Here is a 26,714-nt window from a genome sequence, read left to right on the forward strand (position 1 = left end):
ATCTGTAATTCTTATGCTACCTAATGGATTTAACTTTAGCCTTGCGCTACTTATATAATTCTTATGGAACTTAACTGATTGGACTAGTAGCCTTGCACTACATGTGTTTCTCATGTGCAACTTACCTGATTTGACTTGCGCTACTTATGTAACTCTTATGCAACTCACCTGACTTGTCTTTTAACTTTGTGCTACATATGTTACTTGCCTGTAACGCCTGATAACATCTTGTAATATCATATCCACTGTAACTAGCGCCTAGATGCCTCAGGGCTTTGTGGGCCACTATAAATGCAAAAATAAATAAATAAAAATACCTTGACTGGATCACCTTTGCATTATTAGTAGTACAGGCCTCGCAAATTCTAACATTTCACTAGCCCAGCAGGTATAGCTACTTTATATACTCGCCCTACAAAAATACCCTTGCCCCTTCCTTTAAGGTTAAAAAAATATATAGTTTTGTTAAAGGGTGCATTTCAACATTAATTTAATATTTGGCGCCATGCTGCCACCTTGAGGCCAGCTGCAAAACGTTTTTTTTTTGCTATTTATTGCAAAGATCTTTTTGTGTGCAGTGAACAGAAAATGGAAGTTTCCTACATCCCTGTACTATCCATGAAGCCGAGGACCATGTAGATTTTCCTTAACTTTAATCTCTCCTCGCTATGCGAATGGGCGAGGAGATTGTGCGAGCTCTGTGGTAGTATGGCATAGAGCAGGCGGCTTAGAAGCCATCTCTCTCTCTCCCCTTTACTGTAGCTGGACAGTGGTAATGTCAGTGCGCCAAATAAAACCAGATTGGTCTTGGTGCACCTGTGTGGGTAAAAACCTTTCCAGTCGACAAAGCATTTTGCTAAAATATTGGCATCCGTGTTAATGGAGGTTGGTCTGTAATATCCGCCACTGCAAGAGACTATTCCCCAACGTCTCAAAAAGGACAAAGATTGTAGATCTTTTGATTGCAAGAGAACCGCAAACTGAACAGCTGGCGATTAATTCATCATAGTACTATGTCTTCAACGTTTGGCATAGCCCTCTAAAATGTAAACCTACATCCAATCCAAAAACGTTTTGAAATTCTACCGAGCAGAGTGCCAATTTAAATTATACTTCGCTCATGGGTAAGAATGTCCTGTTGCAAGCTACTGACGCCCTACAATTTTACATATACACCCAGCGCAACAATTCTTACTCGCAAATAGTTGATGCTAGTGGCCAAATTTAGAGCCCTGTCGATGGCACTTGATAAACTCACTCATTCATACATGTTGCATTGAAAAACCTAGAAGTGATTTAGGAAGCCCTTTTTATACAGAACTCAAACAGAGTAGGCTGGTGATATTTGGAAAGAGTTGCTTTTGTTGTTGATCGAACTCTAAGCCTGGGTGACGTATTCAGGGATTCGCTACATCACTCGAATTGTCCTGGGTACTGATTCAGAGTGACCCAAAATGAGGGCCCTTCAAGGGAGAGCAGGATGCCGGCAGTCCCCAATTACCCATTGTCTGATTGGTGCCTGACAGGGCCTACCCATGTGAGCGGTATGATTTCAACCATTTCTCCACTTCAGCGCTTGCAATAAAAATTGAAATAAGGGGTGGTGGGTGACAGATGACATGGAGATGGTGGGCGAGATGAGCCTTGGGCAGCAAGGGTAGGTGGAGTGTTGTCCTAGGTGCTCTGGCGTGGTGCGGGAGCAGGCTTGTTTGTAATCGAGCATTTGGGTCGGGGATCTGGAAAAAATGTGCAGGTCACTTTTACGCCTGTTATCTATTCTTTTTTTTCCGCTCTGGGTTGCAAACTGTGCTTACTGCTGATACTTAAATCTCTTGCTCGTAAGTGGCCATGTGCTAGTAACCGCAATGTTAATTTACCTGTAACAATGCTAATTCATTTGTGGGGAAATTAAACGTAATACGATGCGGAGTTATTTTTAAAGAGAAGGAACGTATCTGCAAATTAACTTTTTACAGGTTTAGCTTGAATCCAATGTAAATTTTAATATAATGTTCTTACAGGATGTTAATAAGCTGACCCCTCTTTCACGAGAAATCATCAGCAGGCAAGCCACAATTAATATAGGTAAGGAACATGTGGTCGTTTTGTATTTGTAAAAGGTTTAGTTTCTTGAATGATTATTAGGGAATTTTTCAGTGCATGCTTTGAACCAGTATACAGATGAAACCATGTTGAAATTCCGAGGTAATATTGGCGAAGGCTCCAATCTTGCACTGCTGTATTTCTGTGAATGATACCGTAGTTTAGGCATGTTCTGTGTTCTTATCTGTGCTTCCATCGATAATCCAACCATAGCTGACCTAATATTTGTGTTGGTGTCATCTAACCTGGGATTTGCATTTGTTTTGCTTTTTTTCTAAGACTCCTGTGGTTAGTCCTCACTGATTAAGTATATAGTGTTGATGGCAGTGAGTTGCAATCCAAAACACAGAGCCAAAGGTTGAAGCCCCCCACCCCCTGCAGTTAACACTTAGTTGTGCTGGTTACAGCTAACCTGTTGTTCAATGTGTGCTTATTACAGATGACCTTTGTAATGTGTGTGCCACAACTGGTCTAGCAATTTTACTGGTCCACCTGATCCATACTCGCCCGCCCTCGTACATGAAATGCATCCACATGTTGACCGTTCTCAGCACACGTTCCCCCACCTCTAATGGATTCCACTTATTTTATATCGTGCCCCATATCAGTCCTTTGCTTCTCTCACAAATCGCACCATATTGAATCTAGGTGTATTTTGAACCCTTCCACTCTCTCAAATCTAGCTGTGTTATTGACTTTAGCCACTTCTGTTACTGGTTTGCCCCACCATCGCTTAGTAATCCTTAGCCTTCCTGTGCAGCAAGCACTTGGTAAGGTCTTTACAGCCTGTTTGGAAATCACACAAACACAGGTAAAATCCTTTCAAAAGAAGCCCACTCTGTTTTTTGTGCTGGATTACTTGTCGAAGACACTGCCTTTTGTAGTGTAGTGTTTGCTTGCCCTTTTTATTCCCCCTTCTCCTCCCATCTTCATAGCAATTGGCTGAGACTCCCTCTGCCTCCTTCACCCTCCATTTCCTTTCCCCAGCCCATCTCTCAGCCACACTCCGCCCACCCCATCCCTGATGGGGTCATCCATGTCCAGGAAATACTCTTAGAAGTGAGCCCCAGGACAGCCTTTCCCTGTAGCAGGCTAGGGACCGGAGGCAAAGGGCAGCTCCCCTTCTCTGTTTGCCCATGGACGCCTGACTGGACACCCTACAGCTACACCCAGGTGAGGTGCTATGGGCGGGCAGTACAGACCTGACTCTGTTCTGGTAAAATCCTTCCACTCCAACATTACTACCATTTACTCTTAACATTGTGTTGTCCTGCACTATGCTCTTGGGTTTGCCTATGTATTGCACTTAGATGAATTGTGAAGGTTAGCCTAGGGATTGCACGTGGATGAATGGTGAAGACCAGCCCATGCATCACACACAATAGATTTGAGGATAGCATATACACTGCACTTAGATGCAGACAGCCAATGTACTGCACTCAGATGATTGACGTGTAGCATCTAGAAGAGCTATGAAATTAGCCTTGTTAGAGAACTCACAAGGATAGCCAAGGTATTGCAATTAGAACTGTGAAGATTAGCCAATGTATTTCACTTAAAAAGAATCATGACGGTTAGCCTAGGTATAACAACTCGGACATGTTGTGAAGGTAGCGCACTTTAGAAACATGAGTATGCAATGTACTATCCACCCTTGCTCCTCTCCCGCATAATTCCCAAGTACCACACCTGCCCTACGGGCCAGCCAAATTACATGTAAAACACACCTTCAACATAGCGCAACAAGTCAACGGTGGCGGCTCCGGACAAACGGATGCTGTCCACCATCAAGTTGAAGTGAATAAAGTGAAAAAGTTAAGTGTCCGCTCCGCTTAACGGCTGCTGCTCGCCTTGGGGAAGTGTAAGGGTTTGCAGCTCAGAATAACCTGATGCAGTATTACCAAGTAACGGGGCACCTGTAAGCTACCTCCTGCTTAATAAAGCAACTGCGGCCAGTACATCCACAACCGGAGTCAGTGTCTTGTTTCCTGGGGGGGTGGGGGGGTTGTTGGTGGAGGGTATGACAAGAGTGGAAATTTGTGGAGGGCTGAAAGGTAAACGAAGCAGATGTGGAAACCTGATGAACTAAAGCCAGGGCCCTGGGGAAGGCCAGTGTGGGGGTGTTGCAGCTAAGCCAGGGGACGCCAGAGCGAAGTGAGGATGAAGCGTATGCAGCCATGGCTGTTTCGCCCAGAAGCCCCTCCTCCCCCCGGGTCACGTGTACAGCCCCCCCACCACCATACAACAATAGGAAACTGCTGCAGCGGGGGTGCCCCTCCCCAGATTAGCGGATGCCAGCCTCAGGAAGGGGGAAGAGGGGATGGAACGAAAAGGTGCAAAAGGGGCATACGGAGGGGGATAGAGGTAGTCATCCCCTATTATGTGCTTGTAAGCATGGTAAGGTGGGTAGTGCAGCCTCATTCCCAGCTGGCTTTTCCCCCCAGACTAGCTCCAACTGGTGAGTGCTGTGTTGCCCTGAGGCTCCTGGGCCTCTGTTTTTTTTAAAATAAGTTTGGGCTTTGTTTCTTGCTGCCTGCCCTCGGCTGAACCCGCTTCCCCGACCCGTTCCAGCTTCCTGGTCCCTTCCCTCCCGCTTGCCAAGCCCGCCCACCTCGCCTTGGCCCTTCCTGCCCTCTTCACCCTCCTTCCCACTACTCAAAACAGCAACTGAACAAGTCGGCAATACCTGCTGACAAGACCACCTACAGACAGAGTAGCAGACAATTCCCTACACCCGGTACTACACCACAAGACAGCCGCACCAAAGCAAAAAAACAACTCTGCATCAACAAACAAAAATAAAGACCAAAAACAACTCTCGGCCAAAATGCCACGCTTACGACCTATACTGAGGGAAAGAAACAGCAGAAATAACAAACACACCGGAACAGCAACAAAGACTCACAACTGCAGAACACACTCCCACAGACAGGAATGATAACTGAACCAACGCTGAGAAAAGACTCCCTCTACTTAACTCCATACCTCGCAAACAACTGGTCCCCAGAACGAACCAACCCAACGCGAGAATCAGTAACGACAGGCAACCAAACGCAACCACGCAGAAGAACGGACAATGCTAGAAACAACAAAAACATAATCGACGCAATAACTCCTTACATCACCAAAACGAGAGGAACTTCCACTAGACACCCACAACTCTTGGAAGACGAACCTGATGAAAACAAAAACCCAAGACTGAACCTAGAAGAACTCTTTGACACAGACGCGCCTGTACCAACACCTCAACTAGAGATCGCCCTGAAAGGAAACCTAAACACTGATCAGATGATGACCCCAACAATAAAGCCCAAACCAAACTACACCTCTAAACTCCACTGCAATCTAATAAATGCAAGATCCATGTCAAAACACTCAACAGAGATCTTTGACCTCCTGTGACAATGGCATTGACTTCCTATTCATCACAGAAACATGGCTGGACGACAACTACAAAATCACTCCAACTGCCTCTTCAAATGCCTTCAAGTAAACAGGAAAAATGGAAGAGGCCTCGAAATAGCATTCAAAGGACACCTTAAAATAAAAACAGACTAACCTCTCAACTGCAAAACCATGGTCTTACACCTATCGGCAAACCTAAAAACCACCATCCCATTCATCCTGGTGTACAGACCACTGACATGCAATGCAAGCTTCGTTAACTTCATAGAAGCCATCACCAACATAGCCATCAAGCACGAACATCTAATTATCCTGGCCGACTTGAAGAAATTCACACCAAATCCCAAAACTCACTGATTGGACAACTTACAACCATGAAAAGGGGCAACACATTCGGCAGGACACGCCCTCGACGCAATCGTCTCCAAGGAAATACTTATCACCACCAATACAAATAATGTGGAGCGACCATCTCATCATCCCATTCGTGATCAGACTACCAACTCAAGTCTGCATTCTGCCCCCCCCCAAACTCGCAACCACCTCAAAAAGAAACTGGAAAACCATCAAAGCAAGCAACCTATTCGAACTGGACATGACCAAACCCTCAACTACAGAACTAGAGCTGGCTGACCTAGACGGGAAAGCGGAGCTACTTCACAAATGGATTGCTGATACAATTAAAAAGATTGCCCCGGAAAAACCATTAACCCCATCCAAAAAAAAAGCCAATGGCAAAATGGTTCACCCCACTATTAAGCACCATGAAAAAAGACAACAAGAAGATGGAGCTGGAATGGAGGAAAGAATACAACCCAGACAAAAAAAAATACTGTTCCAGAAACAAATCTGTGCATACAAGAAGGAAATACAAAATGCCAAGAGGAAAGCATTGTCAGAATCACCACTGCCACCAACACACAAAAAGAAATGTTCAACATCATTAAAGAAATGAGAAACCCAACAGGCTGCGACAACACCCCAACCCCCTCAGAGAAACATTACAAAGAGCTGGCAGACCACTTCAAGAACAAAATCAACGACATCCGACAAATCCTACGAAACAGTCCAACCAGCCATAACATTCAACCAACCAGACCTAACGCAGAGCCACAGCACAAACTTCAAAACATTGCTGAAATATCAGCAGAGGCATTCGTCTTGTTGGTAAAACGCAGCAAGAAACTAGGATCACCCATGGATCCTTGCCCCACTGACATCTACAAATCCATCTTCGCACAAGGAATGCCATCAGAAAATTACAGAAACCTCCTAAATCTCACTAGCAACAGGGACTGTACCAAGAACCTTCAATCATCAATCAAACCGCTTTTAAAAAACGCAAGTGGCGACGTAGAAGACCTCTCAAAGTTCAGGCCGATTTCAAACATTCCATACCCAGCAAAACGCCTTGCAACCTACATATACAAATTAACCCAAGAACACGTAGAAAAACACCACCTGCTAGACCAAGCAGAAACTGGTTTCAGACCCGCAAGAGGAACGGAAACAGCACTACTATCCATCTATGATGACCTAAAAACAAACGCAGACTCCAACACAACCTCAGCCCTGATTCTGCATGACCTCTCTGCAGCCTTCGACAGTTTGCCATGATACCCTAACCAAAAGACTAGAAGACATGGGCATAACGGACATGGCACTACTCTGGATTAAACGATTCCTAGCCGACAGAACAGAAACCGTATGGATAAAACCCCTCAAATCCACCCCACAAGTTGACTGTGGAGTACTACAAGGGTCATCCCTATCACCACTGTACTTCAACATATACCAGATTCCAGTAATCGGAATCTTCCAAAAAATACAAAATTACATGCAACTACAGATGGCACTCAAATCTACAAAATCCGAAGACACTCAAGCCAGTCACTTAACCCTAATAGAGTGTCTGTCTAAAAGAAGTCTTTAACTGGATGAACACAAACAACTTTAAAATCAACCCAGGAAAGACAGAAATCATGAGTATATCCAAAAACTAAGAGAACACCTACATTCCACGGCCAACGGAAATGAGAACTGCACCAACACCATCCAAGGCAGTAAAAAATCTGGGAGTCCTAATGGACAACACCCTAACCTTAGAAACACAAATAAATGCAATAATCAAGAAATGCTTCTTCCTCCTTCACACGGATAGAACAATCCTACCTTTCCTCTCCTTCACCCATAAATCACTCACAATTGTGGCCCTCATGTCAAGAATAGACCATGCAAACAGCCACCTTGGGGTACCAGAATACCTCCTGAATAAACTACAACTGATCCAAAATACAGCAGCCAGACTGCTCCTCAAACTATCCATGGGAGACAACATCACCCCAGCCCTAAAAACACTGCATTGGCTCCCACTCTAACATTGCATCACTTTCAAAACAATGTGCATAACACACAGGGCAATTGGCAGACAAGGAGCTGAATTCCTACAAAAGAAAATAACAATCTACAAGCCAACGAGACTCCTCGGATCAAGCAACAAAATCCACCTGGAACAAAGACATCCCTTAAGAAAAATCTTGGGGGCTCCTCCTTCTCCCACTTAGCCGCAAAGACCTGGAACATCCCGAAAGAAATCGACACCAAAGTCCTTCTACAATTCAGAAAATGACTAAAAACCTGGCTCCTCAACATCAGATTCAAACTGAAAAGCGAAACGACCAAACAGGAAACACAGTTAGGATGACACTGACAACATCCAGAACCGACTAAAGTAACTTACTACATCTAGAGAGAAAATACTAAGTCGAATAGGACTCGGCGACACCCATGAGGACAGAAATCAGCATTCCTAGCCGATTCCAGCCAACATCACTTGCTCTGACCATAATTGCTACCAGATATCATACTTGTATAGAGTTGTGTGAATGTTGGCACTTGCCACGCTTGAACTAAGTTGTGTACATTAGCATAGGCATTGACTGGAGGGAGTTGTGAATGAAGACCGATGCCGCCCCTGGTCGTAATTGCAAGCATTGGCATGTGCCACGTTTCGAAGGAGCTGGGAGCGGTAGCCTGCATGAGCAACTGAATAAGGTTATGAATGCCGACCAGCTGCTACATATCAATGGAGTAACCTTGGCTGACCGCTGCCGTGCACCGATTGGATTGGGAATGCTCTCTGGGCCAGATTTGAAGGAGGGACAAACGCCTGCCTGCTCCGCATACAGATGGATGTCACATAGGTGGCCGGGGCCGAACATGGGCAAGGTAATGAATGTGAGTGGATGCCTTGTGTGAAAGGGACTGAGAGTGTCGGACGACCCCAGATCTGGACGGAGACGCAGAGATTTCTCGTGCACCACACCTGGAGACAATACGGAAGTTTAGCATCTCGCTTCCAGACAGCTATGCCAATTAACTAACCCACTGTACAATTTCAACCCTCTGCATACACCTCTCAAACTCTAACCAAACGCAACGACAAGCCTACAACACAACAATCCGCACAAACGTCTCTACACTGCAACAACAAAACAGACCACACATAGACTCGCACACCAGCACATGACTACCGACCGTAAAACACCCCAAGCCCAGCCAACGGAGTTACTGGGCTGAGGCCGCCAACAGCACATCACTGCTCTCTTCCAGTTTATTCCCACTAACCCACCTCCTCCGACCCCTCCTTTTTTCAGAGCACCAGGGGACCACTCTGGTGGTAATGCATGGTACAAATATCCTTTAACATTAACATAACAAACATTTGGAAACACTTCTCTAGGCAGAGGGTGGGGGGGTAGATCTTTCTTCTTCTTTCTTCTTTCTTCTTTCTTCTTTCTTCTTCCCCCCCCCCCCCCCCTTCTGCAGGTGCCTCCCTGCCCCTCAAACCTGAGCCGGACCACCTGAAGTTCCAGAAGCAGCTCAAGACCTTCCTTCTCTCTGCTTTCTCGCTCTTCCCTGTTGATCTACCAGTCTGCTGCGCTGACTGGTGGTCTGGCTACCCTCCGTCTCACTGGTTACCAGGCTCCGCCACGATCACTCTCCTGCACCGCGGATGCACTTACTCTGAGCAATGCTGCCCTGATTTCACTTCCCGTTTGCCAGGCACCCACCCAGCCCCCCACACTTGGTGTTTTGTACTTGCACGATCTGAATGACACAACGCCTAGTAAGATCGTTTGTACACAACGCCAGTTCGTCCAGCATCAACAGAAGAGCACCACTTCTATCCTATCCCTCCTACCCTCACTAACCCGCCCTGCCCTTTTCGTTTTTCTTTTAAATTTGTATTATAGTTTTCAGTCAATACACAAGTAGAAACCAACAAAAAAACTGCCCCCGCACCCTTACAACGTTACTCTGGTTCATATTCTGAATCCTATCTTCTAAGGTATCAACCAATGTGTCCAGCGTGTCTGAACTGTGACCAATGCCAGATCTAATGCCCCGTATTTCCTCCGTGGACATGGCATCCTCAGTCATTGCCGATGCAGGGAGGACCACTGTCAGCTGCAAGGGGGTGTGGGGGGGCAGCACTGGAGTTTAGTTTATTCATTTGTATTGCGCACCAGACCTGTTTCTGTCCCGTGTTGGGGGTCTGAAGCCTGATTGCCGAATACCTAGGAGATGGTTTATTTCAAGTTATTTTTGGATTTGTTGGCAGGCTGTCTTGTCTAATATCTTGAGCAGGAATGGGACGGTGGTAATAGGTCTGTAGTTAGTGGGAATGGAGGGGTCAAGAGAGGGCTTTTTGAGAAGGGGGAGAACCCAGGACTCTTTAAGGTTGCTGGGGATGGTAGCTGAGCAGAAGGAGGCGTTAATGAGTCTGGTGATGAATGTCGAGAGGTCTCTTGCCGCATCTTTAATGATTTGTGGGGGGGCAAAGGTCGCCCTGACAGTTAGTTGGTTTTAGGCTGTGAATGATTGTTCCCACTTCAAGAGTGGAGACTTTGGAGAAGCTGAAGCGAGTGGGGGTTGGGTCTGGGGTGTTGGGGCGCGGGCAGTATTAGTGGGGTTGGTTTAACTATGGATTCTTTCTTGTTTTTTAATTTTAGTTTGTAGGCCTGTTACTTTATTGTTTAGGGCATTTTGAACACTAGTATACCATTTTTTGCCCTTCACACAAGTGTCTGGAGTTGGCATCGGTGTTTCCAGTTCGTTAATGATCGTAAACAGCTCTTTGGTGCTGGAGTTGGATTGTGCAATTCTCTGGTTGTAAGACTCTTGTTTGGCAGTTATGATTTCTTTTTTGTAGCTGGACGTTATTTTATTAAGCACCATCTTGTTATGGTCTGTGGGAGACTGTCTCCAGGTTTGTTCCATTTTGCGTTTTTCTAATCTAAGAGCTTTAAGGTGGCTGGAGAACCATTGGTTGAGGTGCTTTTTCAGTTGACATTTTCTTAGTTTTAATGGTGCAATGGAATCTAAGGCTGTGTGCATGGTTTTGATGTAGCCTTCTACGAGGTCCTAGGGGTTGGAAGTAGCAGGGAGTTGGTTAAGCGTTGGGAGGAGGAGAGGGATCCATTTTTCGACTGATATTTTTCTTCTCGTGCGGATGGCTGAGGCTAGCACATTATTGGTAATGGGGCTCGAAGCTTCGAGGGTAAAGGAGAGGAGATGGTGGTCAGACCATGGTTGAGGGGAGTTATTAGTGATGGAGGCTGTGCAGTTATAGTCTGCTACCCAGTCAAGGGTTCTCCCTTTGTTATGGGTGGGGCCAGATACGTTTTGGGTAAAGCCTAGTTCAGACAGGGTATTGTTGATGTGGGTGGTCTGGTGATCTTTGGGGTGTTTAAAGCCTAGGTTGAAGTCCCCTAGGAGGAGGCACTGGGAGGGAGGAGTTTTTTAGGTTAATGGTGAGGATGGTGCTGAGGTCTTCCTCGAAGGATCCTAAGGGTCCGGGAGGTCTGTAGAGTAAGTGAATGGATATCGTTTGGGAATTGGAAGTAGGCAGCTTAGCTGTAAGTGAATCACATGATGGGAGGTGGGTAGAGGAGTCAAGTCTAATGTTGAGGTGAGTTTTGGCAATTACGGCCAGGCCACCGCCTCTAGATTCTGTTCTATCTGCTCGGAGGATGGTGTAGTCGTCGGCGATGGCTAGCGAGAGGGTTGGATCTGCGGCTGCGTGGAGCCAGGACTCGGTTATGGCTAAAAAAAATGTAAACCTTCTGCTAGAATGAGGTCTGCTATATCTGGCAATTGGGGATTCCCTATATGCCATCCGCAGGAAAGAACTGTGCACCTTGTCCCATTTCCAGTTTCTTAGTGTCGTGTTGACTAGCTCAGTTTTGTGGGCAGAACAAACTGATGGTCCAGAACATTGGGTATCTACACATGTCGTTGATTGCAATGAATATCTATGACTTCAATTGAGAGAAATAAGTAGAAAAACTGTTTATTGTTAACGTGAAGAGCCGGTGTCTGACGTCACGGATTAAGGTGAGTGTTTCCGAACCCTAAAAGGAGGCTCCTCATAGGGTTTCAGGCATGACCCATTACTCCTTGATGGAAAGAGAACGCTTCCATGAGACTAGAAACACAGGGAGGTGTGCATCGTTGGCTGCAATAAATCACTTGTCCATCATGAAGGGTATGAACTGCTCTTTGTTGCTTATATGGTGTTGGGTAAGATTCACCTCTACTGCACCTTTCCTTCCAGTTCTATGGACCCAAACATTTTGCTTTTATTTTTGTATCTGACCTGTTCTTTTTATAGTGCAGTGAAGCTTTCATCTACACTACACTGACTTTGGCACCTCTTTTATGGGGAAACTGACATGTTCTTCATACTGTCAGTACTGGGAAACATTGTTTCCCTTAGTCTAGATACTTACTACCATTAGTAACTTTTTAGCACTTGTCGTAGTTTTTTGTGCAATGCATCTTACAATGTGGTACACTTTTTGTTTTGCCCTAGACTAACACTCAAAGGATTGCTGGTTACTCCAGGTGTGCTAAATGGACAAGCTGGTGGCAGCAGTGACTTACCATTTTCTGGTGCGTTTCGGTTTGTGGCTAGTGGTCAAACATTGCCATGTCACGAGATTTTTCGCTTGTCCTTTGGCCATCTCGTCTTTTATCCTTCTTCTTGGCCTGTGTGAGGCCAGGAAAATCCTTATATGGACTTCCAGTACCTGGAAAAGCAGAGCCTTTTGGCAGACTACTGGAGGACTGTGTGTTTGCTGCCAGAAGGTGTGCTTGGACTGTCTGGTTCAAAGTGTCTTAATGGTGGGCATGAGTTAATCCACCAGTTGTCCTGATTAGACCACTGCTGAGAGGGGGTGGAGGGGTAAGTGTGCATGTGTGTCTGTCAGATCGGACATTGGCTAGTGGGAATTTCTGCTCTTACCAGGCTTTTCGGATAAGAGGACCCTTGTACCCACTCATGTATATAGTACAGCCTACAATGTTTATGTCCTACCCTTCCTATTTGGTGTGATACGTCCGGCACTGTAACCGCAGCTGGACCTCACCCTACTGTATGTAACTAAGTTTTGCAACCCTCTTGCTGCCTTTACGCCTGGCTACCCCTGGGTTTGGTGCGCATTATAAATAAATAAATACAAATGCCCACTCGACTCAAGATCCTGGTAGAAACTGAAGGAGCCAAGACTACTGTCCAGCTGCAAGACCTGTGAGGAGACCCGTTGGAAGAAGGCCTGGCGACCAACGCTGCTGTCATGGTAGACCCCCGTCTCAGGTGATCTTCAGCAGTCCTGCGAAGGCGCTGCGACCCTTGAAATGGAGGGACCATCCGTTTTCAGCGTCATCTCGGAGTACTATGAAGGAGAGCCTTTGGAAGTGCCCCAGGACTGCCCTGTGGCTGACCAGCTCTAACTTTCGGCTACCGAGGTCCCAGCATCAAGGGGACCCAAGATGGGAGGGAAAGTCTGACCGCGTCCAGTGAAGTCCTTTGCGTCTGCGTTCATCAGTGGCTGTTGTCCGAAACCAAAGCTTATGGTGGGAAAAGTGACCTTGGAGTCTCTTTAACCGACCTGCCAAGTCCTGTGAAGAATTGGAATGTGGGGGGTTAACTCCCTTTTAAAAGTTTGGATGACTTTTAGACACTTTAGTATTACTTTGGCTTTGCCATTGCTTGTTCACACAAGAACTCCAAAAGTTTAACACGTTTGTTAGTCTGATTAACTTGTCTTCTAACCATGTAACTGTTCACTGGACCCCAGAGACCCTACCTTCATTTTCTTCCAGCTTCACAAAGCTCTATGGAACTTAGCTGAACATTTGGACATCATCTCTGTGGACCTGTAGTGCTAATACTAATCTGTACCTTCCTTTACAGGGGTTTGGTAAGTATTTTGCCCTACCCTGGGGATTGTATATATGTATCATATTTTTAGTGTTGTGCGATATTACTTGTTGGTGGTCATTTTTCACTGTAATTTTGCCATAACTAAAGCTATGTTATACTGCTTGTTGAGGTGTGTTCCTTGACTGCTTTAATGTGTGTGCTAATGTGAACCCCTTACAAGCTCACCAACTCTTGAGCTTTAGCCTAGACCTCTCGCCTTGCTTCATTGAACTGGTTTGGCTTCCGCGCCCAGAGTTGTCCCTGCCACTATACTAGGTTGGCCTTCTACTAGGTTGGCCTTCTATCCATCTTTCCACCAGGCTAGAGTATAGAAAAATCCATCCTATCCTATGGCGACAGAGGCTGTTGCTCTCATTGATTGTAGCCAGTAAGCATGTGCGAGATGGAAATATATATATATTTCTGATGCTTGTTAATCTGCTTAGAATCACATGCTGTGCATAGTCTGACATCCAGTTGTCACTGCAGAGTATTGCATTTTCTTTTTCGTAGTCGAAAAAGGGACGTCGACATAGGCGTGTCTGTAATACTATCCCTATAGTGATGTGCAGTGTATCCAAAATCCCTCACGCGTCGAGGTCCCTCAGATTGTTTTTTTCCGCCCAGAATACTGGTCGCCTTAATGTGGAGCTCGTTGGAGACAAATTGCCAATCCCATTTATTCGACCCTTGGTCGTTTTCTTGAAAGTTATCGATCAAACCTAACCCTCTTCGACGGCTAAGTTGTTTCACCGCCAATCAAGATCTTCGGCAGTGATTTCGACTGAGGCGATCCTTCGGTGCTGCCGAACACATGGCCCGGCCTCGCCGGCCTATACAGTAGGGAGAGTGGGGGTCGTGGGGACACTTTTTTTCTTTCTAAGAATGTCTTTCTCTTTCACCCCCCCTTTCCTTCGTGGTCGTTATCACTTATAACTGTATCCTCGGCTATGGAGAGGACTCCTTTTAGATTTTGCCTGCACTGTAATGGCAAATTCACGTGGAAGGATAAGCATAAGCAGTGTAACCGCTGCTTACCCCTCGACCACAACGAGGACGGCTGTGCGGTCTGTAAACTTCTTCGCCAAAAAACTTTAAAGGACCACAGGGTCAAGAGGTGGGCAGGCTACGCTATGTCTAGAGCGGATTCCTCACCCGCCGCCGCCGAATGTGACGAGGGGGACGGTGATAGCACTACCTCCATATTGGAGGTTGTTGACCTCTCTAAGGAGCGTTCCCTCTCCTCCGCGTCTGTCCCCGGCCCGACAAGTTCGGCTTATGCCCTACTTATTGGGATGTACACCCCAGCGACGCTGACGCACATAAGAAACATAGATAAACACACAACCCACAGCACTCCTTCGTCTTAGTCGAAGAAAGCCCTAGCGCCAACAGACGCCGGGCCTACCGGCAGCCTCCGCCGACCGTAAGGGTCGCAAGCCCTCCCCGCAACCGCATATGCGACTAGCGACTGGGCCGTCCACAAATAAGGCGCTACCACCAAACCGCCAGACACGCCTCGTAAGAGAGCACCCGTCGGCGAAAATGTCTCAGCACCGCCGAACACTGTGTGAGACAAACCCTCGACTGAGCGTTTAGTCATCGAGAGCTTGGCTCGAATAGTCTCCACTGACGCTCAGAAGGACGTCGAAGGAGTCGCTGAGCCCAGCTCACAAGGCCAGGGAGACGCCGAAACAGACAGAAGGCATGCAGGAACCTCACCCTCAGTCGAAGGAAAGACCTAGCCCACAAGAAGGTTTCTCAGAGGGCGAAGGGAGTATATCCTCTACGCTATGGGAGAGATCTCGACGGCTACAGGTGGAAGAGCTTCCCGTTACGCCTCCGGACAGTTCTGGGTTACCCCAGTGGACTTTAGAAAGATTTCGATCATGTATGGATGGGTTTATGTCCACCCCTGAACATGTAACACCCAAGAGATCAAGAGAGATACTTCATGAAGACCCCAGGGCCAAATACCCAAGACTATTTGACCCATTTCAAGAGGAGGTTAATACATATGACCTCACTGAAGAAGACTCACTTTCAGGAGGATGAAGAGTTCCTAAATATTGAGGATCAACAAACCCTGAAGAAGGTTTTGAGGACCCAGATGGAGGTGGCTCACGGCCTTGGCAGTCTCCAGAAGCGTCAACAAACCCTGAAGTTCTGGATCTGTCCTCCCCTCAGCCCACACCAGTCAGAAACCTGTCACCTATAGATGACCAACCCACTTTCAATGCGCTACTACGTAAAGCAGCAGCACATTTTGAAATTGATACAGGGGAAATTACTCCAGAAATAGACTTTGTGGAGAAAATCATTCAGGGGAAACCGCCTACTAGTCAGGCCATTCCCCTTCTCGCCTCAGTTAAGCTACGACTTATTCCATCTTAATCAACACCTGCGTTGGTTGGAGGGGTCAACCCAAGAATTGAGAAACTGTAACCACCACAAGGAAAAGGGCAGGGGTTCCGCTATCTACTAGCGAAGCACCCCCAGACAAGGAGGGAAAGAAGCTTTACGCCTTGGGAAAGAGGATTACAACCTCAGCAGCTTTCTCCACCAGAATTGCCAATAACATACCTTACTGGCAAGCTACGCTGATGCCCAATGGGGAAAGTTACGCCAAGACCTCGAAGTCTCTGAGCCCTTACGAACTTGTTTGTTAGCTACTGTAACGGAAGGTACTCTGGTTAACCAGAGCATCATTAAGAACACGCTAGATGCTGCGGAGACGGCTGGCCGGTCCATAGTTCAGGGGGTACTTCTCAAGCGTCATGTCTGGCTCTGGAACTCGGGTTTTAAGCCAGAGACCCAGGCATCCCTAATCAACAAACCAATTGAGGACTCTAACCTGTTTGGTAAGGCGGTGGATGATGCACTGGAGACAGCTAAGGATTATGATACCCTAAAGACTCTAGACCAGATCACAAGGCCTCCCAATAAACGAGGTTACGACAACAGACGCTTTTTTTTCGTGGCCAACGGCAAAGCCAACAACCGCAACAGTACTCCTCAGCAGGCAACTGGTCCTCCCACTCAAGGAACCAGCGGACAATACGCTCAGAGGACAACATTGTGGCAAGGGAAGAGGTCGGGCCCCACTCCTAGAGACTCCCCGGCTACCAACACCAAATTACCCGAAGGTCCGGGTCCCCTCCCATGCATCGCCGGTCGGGGGCCGGTTAACATCTTTTCTACCAGCATGGAAGGGAATAACAGATGGCTGGGTATTGTCAAACATAGCCCGCGGTTACTGCATAGAATTCAGTCGGTCCCCTAAGTTCAGACCCCCAAGGGGAAGACGCCTATCACCAGAGCACCTCGCCATCCTTCAAGAACTGCTACTAGAAAAAGGAGCAATAGAGGTTGTGCCTTTATCACAGGTAACAGAGGGTATTTATTCAGTGTACGTACTTGTGCCCAAAAAGGATTTAACCATGCGCCCTGTACTAGATCTGCACCCAGTGAACAAATTTGTCAAACCTCAAAAATTTGGTATGGTGACCTTACAGGAGGTAATTCCCCTGCTTTCACAGGGAGATTACATGGCAACACTGGACATGAAAGATGCATACTTTCATATTTCAATGTTGCCAGCGCACAGGAAATACCTCAGGTTCATGATAAAGGGCAAACACTACCAGGTCAAGGTGCTACCCTTTGGCATAGCGTCAGCGCTGAGGGTATTCACGAAAGTACTGGCAGTGGCAGCGGCCCACCTGCGCAGGTTGTCCATCCCAGTATACCCTTACCTCGACGATTGGGTCATAACCGGATATTCCTACGAGACCTGCTTTTCAAATACCCAAAAGACTGTAGACCTTTTGTTCCAATTGGGCTTCTCCATCAACGAGAAGTCCAGCCTAGACCCCAGCCAGGTCAAGCAATTCCTAGGGGCTCTAATTCGAACAAAGGACGTTCTCGTCTTCCCCTCCAATGAGAGGGTCCAAAATATGCTGTTTCAGATCCATCAATATGCAGTCGGTCGAGAGGTGACTGCGCAAAGCAATGCGATTACTGGGAATGATGGCGTCGTGTATATATTTGGTACCTCACGTGCGGTTGCGCATGTGTCCAATGCAAGAGTGGCTCAACAGCCAGTGGTGTCAGGCCAGCGGACATTGGGACGATCTAGTGGGGGTCTCGCAGGCCCTGGTTCTCTCGCTGCGGTGGGGGTAGAAGGAAAACCTCGTAATAGGGAAACCATTCGCAACCCCTCACCGGATGGGGGGTGGGAGGGGTTCACCTATCCCATCAGACTGCACACAGAGTTTGGACTCAGAGTGTAGCGTCCAAACACATACATTTGCTGGATCTACTGGCGGTCTTCAAGGCACACCTTCACGGACAGCACCACAGCCATGTACTACCTGAACAAGGAAGGGGGCACTCGTTCTCCAGGACTGTCCAAGCTGTCCCAGAACATCTGGAAGTGGGCTCTCAAACACATGTTCCTGTTATCACATGTACCAGGGGAACTCAATCTGCTGGCAGACGGACTCAGCAGAGACTTCCCTCTGCCCGCAGAGTACGAATGGCGATTACGAGAAGACATAATCTCCGTTTTTGCCCAATGGGACTTCCCAGAAATAGATCTGTTTGCAACTCTGGAGAACACCCAATGCCAAGATTAGGCCTCCAGGTACCCCCAGAACCGCTCCAAGGGGAACAGTCTCTGGATAACATGGTGAAGGAAATTTGTTTACGCTTTTCTCCCCCAACTCCCCTTCTCAACAAGATAGTGCACAAGATGCACCAGGAACCAGTTACCACAATACTAGTGGCCCCTATGTGGGCCCAGCAAACCTGGTTCGCTCACCTAATGGAGATGTCACTGTCTCCACCGGTGAAACTACCCGTACAACATGCTGTCACAGGACAGGGCCAGAACGCTGCACCCATGCCCACAGACACTCAATTTAGCAGCCTGGCTCCTGAGGTCATAGAATTCGGACATTTGCAACTCCCTCAAAGATGCATGGACATCCTTAGAGGCAAGGAAACCGAACACTTGTTACTGCTACTCTAGCAAGTGGAAACGGTTCGTCATCTGGTGTAGGGCAAAAAGCATCAACCCTGTTGACTGCTCTCCCACACAAATTGTTCTTTACCTGACTCACTTATTAGACTGAGGGTTAGTCTTTAATTCTATTAAAGTTCATCTAGCTGCACTTTCCGCATACGCCACGTCTCAACATAAAGTGTCATGGTGGAAAGTTCCAGTTATCAAAGCCTTCATGGAGGGAGTAAAAAGGATCCACCCTCCTATATCTAACCCAGCTCCCGGATGGGACCTAAATGTGGTACTAACCAGGTTTATGGGCTCCCCCCTTCGAACCCATGCACAAGGCAACACTTAAGAAACTCACTCTTAAAACTGCTTTCTTAATAGCTATCACCTCCATTAGGAGATTAAGGGAACTACAAGCGCTCTCTATACTAGACCCCTTTGTAACGGGTCACAAGGATAAGGTGGTTCTACGCGCGCATCCTAGCTTTGTACCGAAATTAATTTCTAAATTCCATGTCAACCAGTCTATAGAACTACCAGCGTAACCCATCTAACTTGGGAGAAAAAAGCCTGCCTACACTTGATGTGTGCAGAGCGGTCATGTTTTATATGGAAAGAACTAGACCACTGAGAAAGACTAATCAGTTCTTTGTCTCGTTGACGGCAGGAAGAGAAGGAGATGCAGTTTCAAAATCCACTATATCTAGATGGATTGTCCAATGCATCCCTCTGTTTCTCTCTTGCTAAGAGAGAACTACCCTTCAAGCCAAGAGCACATTCTACTCGAGGCACTGGGGCTTCCATAGCATTCATTGCAAATGTCCCTCTGGAGTCCGTTTGCAAAGCGGCAAGCTGGAGTTCTGTACACACCTTTACAAAACGCTACTGTCTAGATGCCCATTCTAGATCCGATTACCAGGTGGGACAAGCAGTATTAAGACATCTTTTCTCTAGTGTTCCTTCTCACAACCCACCTTCAACTCTGGGTACTGCTCGCTAGTCTATGCACAGCATGTGATTCTAAGCAGATTAACAAGCATCAGAAGACATGCATTACTTACCGTAAAAGCATTTCTGATGATTGTATCTGCTTAGATTCACATGCACCCACCCTTCCTCCCCGCTCGGATGGAAGGAACATAGAAATCTTATTACTTTCTCTTTTCTGTACTCACTCACGTCCAAGAAGGCTCCCTCAGGGCAGAAAAATACAAACAGAGGGATCTTGATGCGTGAGGGATTTTAGGTACACTGCACGTTGCTATAGGGATAGTATTACAGACACGCCTATGTCGACGTACCCTTTTCGACTACAAAAAACAAAATGCAATACTCTGCAGTGACCACTGGATGTCAGACTTCACAGCATGTGAATCTAAGCAGATACAATCAGAAATGCTTTTATGGTAAGTAATGCATGATCTATATATTTCTGATGTTTGTTAATCTGCTTAGAATCACATGCTGTGCATAGTCCGACATCCAGTGGTCACTGCAGAGTATTGCATTTTGTTTTTCGTAGTCGAAAAGGGGACGTAGACAGGCGTGTCTGTAGCACTATCCCTATATTGACGTGCGTTGTACCCACAATCCCTCACGCGTCGAGGTTCCTCAGATTGTTTTTTTCCACCCAGTTATTGGTCGCCTCTATGCGGAGCTCCTCGAGACATTGTGAAATCATTTCTTCGACCCTTGGTCGTTTATTATTTATATATAACATCTAGATCCCTCCCTCGACGAAGCTGCAAGCTGTTTCTCCGCCGAGCAAGATCTTCGACGGAAGGACGAGCGGAGGAGATCCTTTGGCGTCGCCGAACACGTGGCCTGGCCTCGCCGGCCTTACACAGTAGGGAGAGTGGGGTTGTGTGGTCTTTTCTCACAGAGAACGCCTTTCTCTTTCCCCTCCCTCTTTCGAGGTCTTAAGGTTTTGCCCACTTTGCAAAGGCAAATATACCTGGAAGGACAAGCACAAACGGTGCAACCGTTGCTTGCCACTCGATCACAAGGACGGCAGTGCGGCCTGTAAGTTACTTAAGCCCAAAACGATAAAGGACCGTAGGGTTAAAAGGTGGACGGCCTATGCCATGTCTAGGTCAGATTCCTCGCCCGCTGCCACCGCCGCCGAATGTGACGAGGACAGTGATTACACGGCCTCCGTAACGGAGGTTGTAGACCTCTCGAGGGAGCGTTCGCGCTCCTCTTCGTCCGCGCCCGGCCCCGACAAGCCCGGCTCACGCCGAGCTTATGGGGATGAACACCCCGGCGACAAGGACGCACACAAGGAATCTCAAACACATACCCCACGGCACGCATTCGTCGAAGACTAAGGCAGCCAGAGCGCCAACGGAGGCGCCGGGTCCATCGGCGTCTTCCGCCGACCGCAAGGGTCGACAGCCCTCCCCGCGACCGGGCACTCTGGAAATAAGGGCGCTAACCCCAAACCCTCAGGCGGTGACGCACCTCGTAAGAGTGCGCACGTTGCCAGTAAAGACTCGACAGTACCTAGCGCGACGGCGAGCGATCCCTCGGCAGACAGAATGATCGCCGAAAGCCTCGCGCGTATATCTTCTGAGGACGGCCAGGGACGGACGTCAAATGACACGCCGAAAACCGCGTACAAGGCCAAAGAAACGCCGAAGGCGCCGGAAAGTAGGCTGGGACAGCTCCCGCCATCGACGGAAAGCCCTAGCCTGCCAGAACACTTCTCAGAAGGCGAAGGCACCTTATCTTCGACGCTATGGGACAGATCTAAACAAATACAAGGAGAAGAGACTCCTTTTTCACTCCCAGACCGCTCTGGCCTACCTCAGTGGACCTTGGAGAAGTTCCTGTCCTGTATGGACAAGTTAGACAGATTCATGGCTATTCCAGAAAATAGGACACCTAAAAGATCTAGGGAGGTACTCCTAGAAAGTCCAAGGGCTAAATACCCAAAGTTGTTCTATAACCCCTTTCAGGAGGATATGAACTCTTACGACCTCACCGAAGAGGACACTCACTTCCAGGAGGAGTTCATTAATGATGAAAACCAACAAGAGGGAGAAGGCTTCCATGAGGACTCTAACCTAAGTGAGGAAGGGTACAAAGAAGACCCAGGTGAGGGTGACCCAAATCCCTGGCAGTCACCATCAGGGTCTACAGAGCCAGACATTAGACATCCGGTCTCCACAAACCACACCAGTCAGGAACCCTTCGCCTGTTGACGACCAGCCCACCTTTAATGCGCTGCTGAGGAAATTAGCAGCACATTTTGAGGTCGAAACTGGAGAGGTCACCCCAGACACTGACTTCGTGGAAATGATTATCAAAGAAAACCCCCCCACCAGCCAAACAATTCCAATACTCGCCTCTGTTAAGAGACAAATCAACCCTTCGCTGGCCACCCCTGCACTAGTAAGAGGGGTTAATCAAGTATCGAAAAATTGTTCTCACCCTCTCAATCAGATCCACTATGTATTAAGGGTCACTCAATCCCGGACTCCTTAGTGGTGACTAACACTAGGAAAAGGGCTGGGGTTCCACTGTCTCCCAGAGAGGCACCCCCAGATAAAGAGGGGAAAAAGCTTTATGCCCTAGCCAAAAGAATTACCACCTCGGCAGCGTTCTCAACTAGAATTGCCAATAATAACACATTGCTGGCAAGCTATGCTGATGCGCAATGGGGAAAGCTTAAGCAAGACATCGAGGAAGTTCCTGAAATCCTAAAAACTGGATTGCTGGCTACAGTTAATGAAGGGTCTCTGTTCAACCAATGCATCGTTAAGAATACCCTTGATGCAGCGGAAACAGCTGGCCACTCTTTGGTACAGGGAATTCTGCTGAAGCGCCATGTCTGGCTTCGCAATTACGGGTATAAGGTGGAAACGCAAGCGGCGCTCATTAACAAGCCTATTGAAGAGTCTAACCTCTTTGGAAAGGCAGTGGCCGACGCACTGGAAAATGCAAAAAAAAGAATTTGATACCATAAAGACCTTGGACCAAATCTCAAAGCCCCCTAACAGGTGGGGATTTGGCAACAAGCGTTCTTTTCGTGGCCAACGCCAGCAACAGAATCAACAACTTCAATATTCTGCCAACAACTACCAAAGTAATAGTGGCCAGTACAATCGGAGAGGTCAACGCCGTGGCAAGGGGAGAGGCCGGGGTTCCACCCCTAGAGGCTCCCAAGCCACAAACATCCTTTCTTCCAGCATGGGAGGGAATAACATCAGACCGCTGGGTACTATCCACCGTAGCCCGCGGTTACTGTATAGAGTTAAACAGTCCCCCAACATACAGACCCCCGAGGCGATGACGCATGACACCAGAACACATCGCCATCCTTCTCCAAGAAGTGGACCAGCTACTGGAAAAAGGAGCTATAGAGGTCGTGCCTCTATCTCAGGTAACGGAAGGTATTTATTTAGTGTACTTCCTTGTACCCAAAAAGGATCTGTATTAGATCTGCGCCCAGCGAACAAGTTTGTCAAACCCCAAAAGTTTTGTATGGTGACCTTACTGGAAGTGATCCCACTGCTATCACATGGAGATTACATGACAACACTGGACATGAAAGATGCATACTTTCATATTTTAATGTTGCCAGCGCACAGAAAATACCTCAAGTTCATGATAGAGGGCAAACACTACCAGTTCAGAGTGCTACCCTTCGGCATAGCATCTGCACCAAGGGTATTCACGAAAGTATTGGCAGTGGCGGCGGCCCACCTGCGCAGGTTATCCATCCCAGTATACCCTTACCTCGACGACTGGCTCATAACAGGGGATTCTTACGAGACATGCTTCTCAAACACCCAAAAGACTGTAGACCTTTTGTTCCAACTGGGCTTCTCCATCAACGAGAAGAAGTCCAGCTTAGACCCCAGCCAAGTCAAACAATTCCTAGGCGCTCTAATTCGAACAAAGGACGGCCTCGTCTTCCCCTCCAACGAAAGGGTCCAAAACATGCTGTTTCAGATCCCCCAATATGTGGCAGGTCGGGAGGTGACGGTGCGCAAAGCGATGTGCTTGCTAGGAATGATGGCGTCATGCATTTATTTGGTACCTCACGCGCGTCTGCACCCAATGCAAGAGTGGCTCAACAGCCAGTGGTGTCAGGCCAGCGGACAATGGGACGATCTAGTGGTGGTCTTGCAGGCCTTGGTTCTCTCACTACCGTGGTGGACAAAGGAAAACCTGGTAAGGGGGAAACCCTTTGCCACCCCCTCAGTGGAAGCCGCTCTAACCACAGACGCATCCCTCACAGAATGGGGGGGCTCACCTATCCCATCTGACTGCTCACGTAGTGTGGACTCAGAGCGTAGCATCCAAGCACATAAACCTACTGGAGCTACTGGCCGTGTTCAAGGCACTAAAAGCCTTCCAGGAACACCTACAAGGGAAGACAGTGATGGTCCTTACGGACAGCACCACAGCCATGTACTACCTCAACAAGCAAGGGGGCACCCACTCTCCAGGACTGTCCAAGCTGGCCCAGAATATCTGGAAGTGGGCTCTCAAACACATGTTCCTACTGTCGCAACATGTACCAGGGGAACTCAATCTGCTAGCAGACGAACTCAGCAGAGACTTCCCTCTGCCCTCAGAGTACGAATGGCAGTTTCTCGAAGACATCGTCTTCGACGTCTTCACACAATGGGGATTCCCAGAAATAGACCTGTTCGCAACTCTGGAGAACTCACAATGCCAAGATTACGCCTCCAGGTACCCGCAGAACCAATCCAAGGGTAACGGTCTATCGATTCCATGGTCAGGGAAATTTGCTTACGCCTTTCCCCCGACTCCCCTTCTCAACAAGATTGTGCACAAGATGCACCAGGAACAAGTTACCATGATACTAGTGGCCCCTATGTGGGCCCGGCAGCCATGGTTCGCTCACTTGATGGAGATGTCTCTATCTCCCCCAGTGAAACTTCCCTGCCCGCACAACATGCTGTCACAGGACAAGGGCAGGACACTGCATCCATGCCCTCAGACCATGAATTTAGCAGCCTGGCTCCTGAGATCAGAGAATTTGGACACTTGCAACTCCCGCAGAGATGCATGGACATCCTCAGGGAGGCTAGAAAGCCTAACACTCGTCACTGTTATTCTAGCAAATGGAAGAGATTTGTCATCTGGTATAGAGGAAGAAGCATCGACCCAGTTGACTGCTCCCCCACGCACATTGTCCTGTACCTGACCCATTTACTGGACTCAATTCCATTAAAGTCCACCTAGCGGTACTTTCTGTATACACCACTTCCCAGCTTAGTGTTGTGGTGGAAAGTCCCAGTTATCAAAGTCTTCATGGAGGGAGTAAAGAGAATACACCCTCCGATAGCAAATCCAGCTCCCGGCTGGGACCTGAATGTGGTACTTACCAGACTCATGGGCTCGCCCTTTGAACCCATGCACAAAGCAACTCTTAAAGATCTCCCTCTTAAGACCGCCTTCCTAATAGCGATCACCTCCATTAGGGAGAGTAAGTGAACTACAGACTCTTTCTGTTTTAGACCCCTTTGTAGCAGTTCACAAACATAAAGTGGTTCTACGCACGCACCCAAGGTTTGCACTGAAATTAATCTCAAAATTCCATCTAAACCAGTCAATAGAACTACCAACTTTCTTTCAAAACCCTTCCAATTCAGGAGAAAAAAGTCTGCATACACTTGATGTGCGCAGAGCTTTCGTGTTCTACATGGAAAGAACCAGACCACTGAGAAAGACTAATCAGTTCTTTGTCTCGGTGGCAGCAGGAAGAGAAGGAGATGCAGTATCAAAGTCCACTATATCTAGATGGATTGTTCAATGCATCACTCTCTGTTTCTCTCTTGCTAAGAGAGAACTACCCTTCAAGCCAAGAGCACATTCTACTCGAGGCACTGGGGCATCCATAGGAGTGGTTGGCGAAACGATGATCTCAGGCCAGTGGTCAGTGGGACGATCTAGTATTCGTTTTGCCAATACTGGTACAAAACCTACACTGGTGGTCGAGAGAAAATCTGTTAAAGCAAGCAGTTGTCGGGTGGGGGGCTCATTACCTTCACCACACATCACACCGTCTGTGGCACGGGTCCCTGCACAGAACCATATCAACCTGCTGGAACTACTGGCAGTACTCCAAGCACTTCAGGCATTCGAGATGCAACTGACAAAGTAGTTTGTTCTAATTCTAACGGAGAGCACAACTGCCATGTGCTATATTGACAAACGGGGGGGGGGGGGGGGGGTCACACATTCTCCAAGTTGGCGCAAAAAATATGGAGGTGGACACTCAAAAGGGAGATATACCTATCCTCCCAACATGTTCCAGGGGTACTCCACACTTTGCGTCCAGGTTCCCTCAGCCAGACTTCCAAGAGGAACGCCATATGGATGAACTGATCAGGGAAATTTGCTTATGACCCTCCCCCCAACACCAGTAATGAGCAGGATTGTGAACAAGATGCAGAGAGAGCATATGACGCTCGACCTAGTTGCTCCTATGTGGACGAGACCACCATGGTATCCACATCTGCGCAAACTGGCGATGTGCGATCCCATCAAGCTCCCCTACCTAACCAACCTGTTAACCCAACACGGGGGAACAATGGTACATCCTCAGCCACAATCAATGAACTTTGCAGCATGGCTCCTGACGTCATAGAGTTCGGACACCTTAATCGACCACAGCTGTATATGGATATCCTCAAGGAGGCATGAAAACCAAACACTAGACACTGCTATTTTGACAAGTGGAGAAGATTTGTAATTTGGTGCCAGTCAAAACAAATAAACCCTGTAGAATGTACTCCTTCACACATTCTAAATTATTTACTCCACTTGTTAGTTTCAGGGTTAGTATTCGACTCTATAAAGGTCCACCTGGCAGCTTTACCACCTCTTGAGTGAAGTCTCGTGGTGGAAAGTGGCAGTCACTAAGGCATTCATGGAGGTAGTAAA

The 26,714-nt window shown here is 47.6% G+C and overlaps 1 protein-coding gene across 1 annotated transcript in view; it reads left to right on the top strand.

Moving 5' to 3' along the window:
• Nucleotides 1-26,714, top strand: part of EIF2S3 (eukaryotic translation initiation factor 2 subunit gamma) — a 339,722-nt gene that overhangs the window by 66,841 nt on the left and 246,167 nt on the right. Inside the window, exon 2 of the mRNA XM_069637284.1 lies at nucleotides 2,022-2,085. Within this exon, the coding sequence (XP_069493385.1) occupies nucleotides 2,022-2,085 (64 nt within the window). The remainder of the gene's footprint in view (nucleotides 1-2,021; nucleotides 2,086-26,714) is intronic.

Source organism: Ambystoma mexicanum, chromosome 7p, assembly GCF_040938575.1.
Source record: "Ambystoma mexicanum isolate Mex_15411 chromosome 7p, UKY_AmexF1_1, whole genome shotgun sequence".
In the NCBI taxonomy this organism is placed as follows: Eukaryota; Metazoa; Chordata; class Amphibia; order Caudata; family Ambystomatidae; genus Ambystoma; species Ambystoma mexicanum.